Raw genomic sequence first — 1,503 nt, 5'->3', positions numbered from 1 at the left:
GACGTCAGTGATGTCAAAAGCTAGTGATGTCCGAAACAACGTGATAGAATACCTCAGTAACTAAAGCAAGAACCCTCATCGCATTGCATGGTAATCAAATCTCCGAAACAGCGCGATATCATTCATCAACTCTTTTGCAACATCCTTAATCGAGTTGTATGGTCCTGAATTCTCCGAAACACTATGATATCATTCATTAGATCTCTGGCAACATTCTTAATTGTGTCATATCGGACTTCACTACTATGCAGGGAACTCATGCTCTTGATTGCGTTAGAATCTGCCAATATGAAGCGATAAGGACCAAGCAGAATCTCAAATTCCCTTAATTGTGTTGTATTGGTCCTACCTTTATTACCAAGCGAGGAGGAGTTCAAGGCTTTATCTAGTTGCTGTTACGGCACGATGGGAGTCAGTTGTCTTTGTGTTTAGGTTCCTTATCATGACATGTGGGTCTCAATGGCCAGGACAAAGCAAACTGCCAACAAGATCTTGGTTAAGAAATATTCTGAAGAAGGTCCTGAGCTAACTGCTGAGGAGACAATTAAAGAAGTTGTCCTTGTTACACCAGTTGGTAAAGTTTGTTCAGGTGAATCCTCAGAGAACAAGTTATCTGGTGAGTTTGAGCCCTCAGCCTCTCCTCACTCTTAGGTTCCCAAGGAAGCCCGTGTGAGAAAAAATAGAAAATCAAGGTGGTTTTACATGCAGAGATGTTTTGCAGAGATAAGGAAAGCTCAAAAGTCCATTGGTCACCTCATTCCTAAGGCTGCATTTTTTAGACTGGTCAAGGAGATATCTGATAGATTGTCTTCTATTACTTCTGTGGATGACCTCAACAAGAGATGGCAACTGACTGCCCTACTATGCTTGCAAGAGGCATCAAAGGATTTTCTTATAGATTTTATAAATGATGCTTATATTGCAGTTGTCCATACACATTGAATTACATTAATGAATAAAGACTTTAGTATGGTTAGTAGACTCAAATACAGGTTTGACAAAGTTTTGAAGCCTCTTCCTTCAATTGATCAAAAGGCATTTGAAATCCTCAATGTCCCACCCAAGAGAAAGCAGAAAGAGCCACTAGCACCCAAGATTGAAGAGGTTACTCATTTTTATCCTACAAGGGTTGCAAGTGAGCAAAAGGTTGTCTTGGAGGAGAAAAGGAAAGAGGTATTAGAAAATGAGGATTTGATCAGTCAGAGAAAGATTTTGTATCTTGGCCAAGCGAACTACAAGAGGATGGGCAAAGTGTACGGCCAAATGGTTGTGAATGTTTGTGTTAGTCCTGAGAAAGAAGACTACCTCAGCATTTCTCCAGAGGATAAGATTCTATTTGAGAAAAAGGATGCTCAACTAACAGATTCAGTAGTTTATTGTTGTTTGGGGTAAGGTATTTTTCTTCTCTTTATTTATAATGAATTTTTCCAAGGGTCCTTATATTGCAATCATTCTCTTATTCATTCTTTACTTTGTATACATGGCATATGTTGCTTCTCTTAG

At 39.2% G+C, this 1,503-nt stretch overlaps 1 protein-coding gene across 1 annotated transcript; it reads left to right on the top strand.

The window, feature by feature from the left end:
• Window positions 1-459: 459 nt before the first annotated feature.
• LOC148017360 (histone H3-like centromeric protein cnp1) lies at window positions 460-942 on the top strand. The gene is made up of 2 exons (XM_087662740.1): window positions 460-616; window positions 722-942. Exons 1-2 carry the CDS (start codon window positions 460-462, stop codon window positions 940-942), a joined length of 378 nt encoding a protein of 125 aa, XP_087518866.1.
• Window positions 943-1,503: the final 561 nt, after the last annotated feature.

The sequence above is a fragment of the Lygodium microphyllum genome, chromosome 22 (genome assembly GCF_053477565.2).
Source record: "Lygodium microphyllum isolate KBCC chromosome 22, Lygodium_microphyllum_v1.1.10, whole genome shotgun sequence".
Taxonomy (NCBI): Eukaryota; Viridiplantae; Streptophyta; class Polypodiopsida; order Schizaeales; family Lygodiaceae; genus Lygodium; species Lygodium microphyllum.
Note: the sequence above shows the minus strand (reverse complement) of the source record. Positions and strands in the feature narration are given on the sequence as shown.

Coding starts and splice junctions, on each gene's coding strand:
- LOC148017360 (XM_087662740.1), top strand. CDS start 460: ATGGCCAGGACAAAGCAAACTGCCAACAAGATCTTGGTTAAGAAATAT. Junction 617..721: donor CTCAGAGAACAAGTTATCTG/GTGAGTTTGAGC, acceptor GATGTTTTGCAG/AGATAAGGAAAGCTCAAAAG.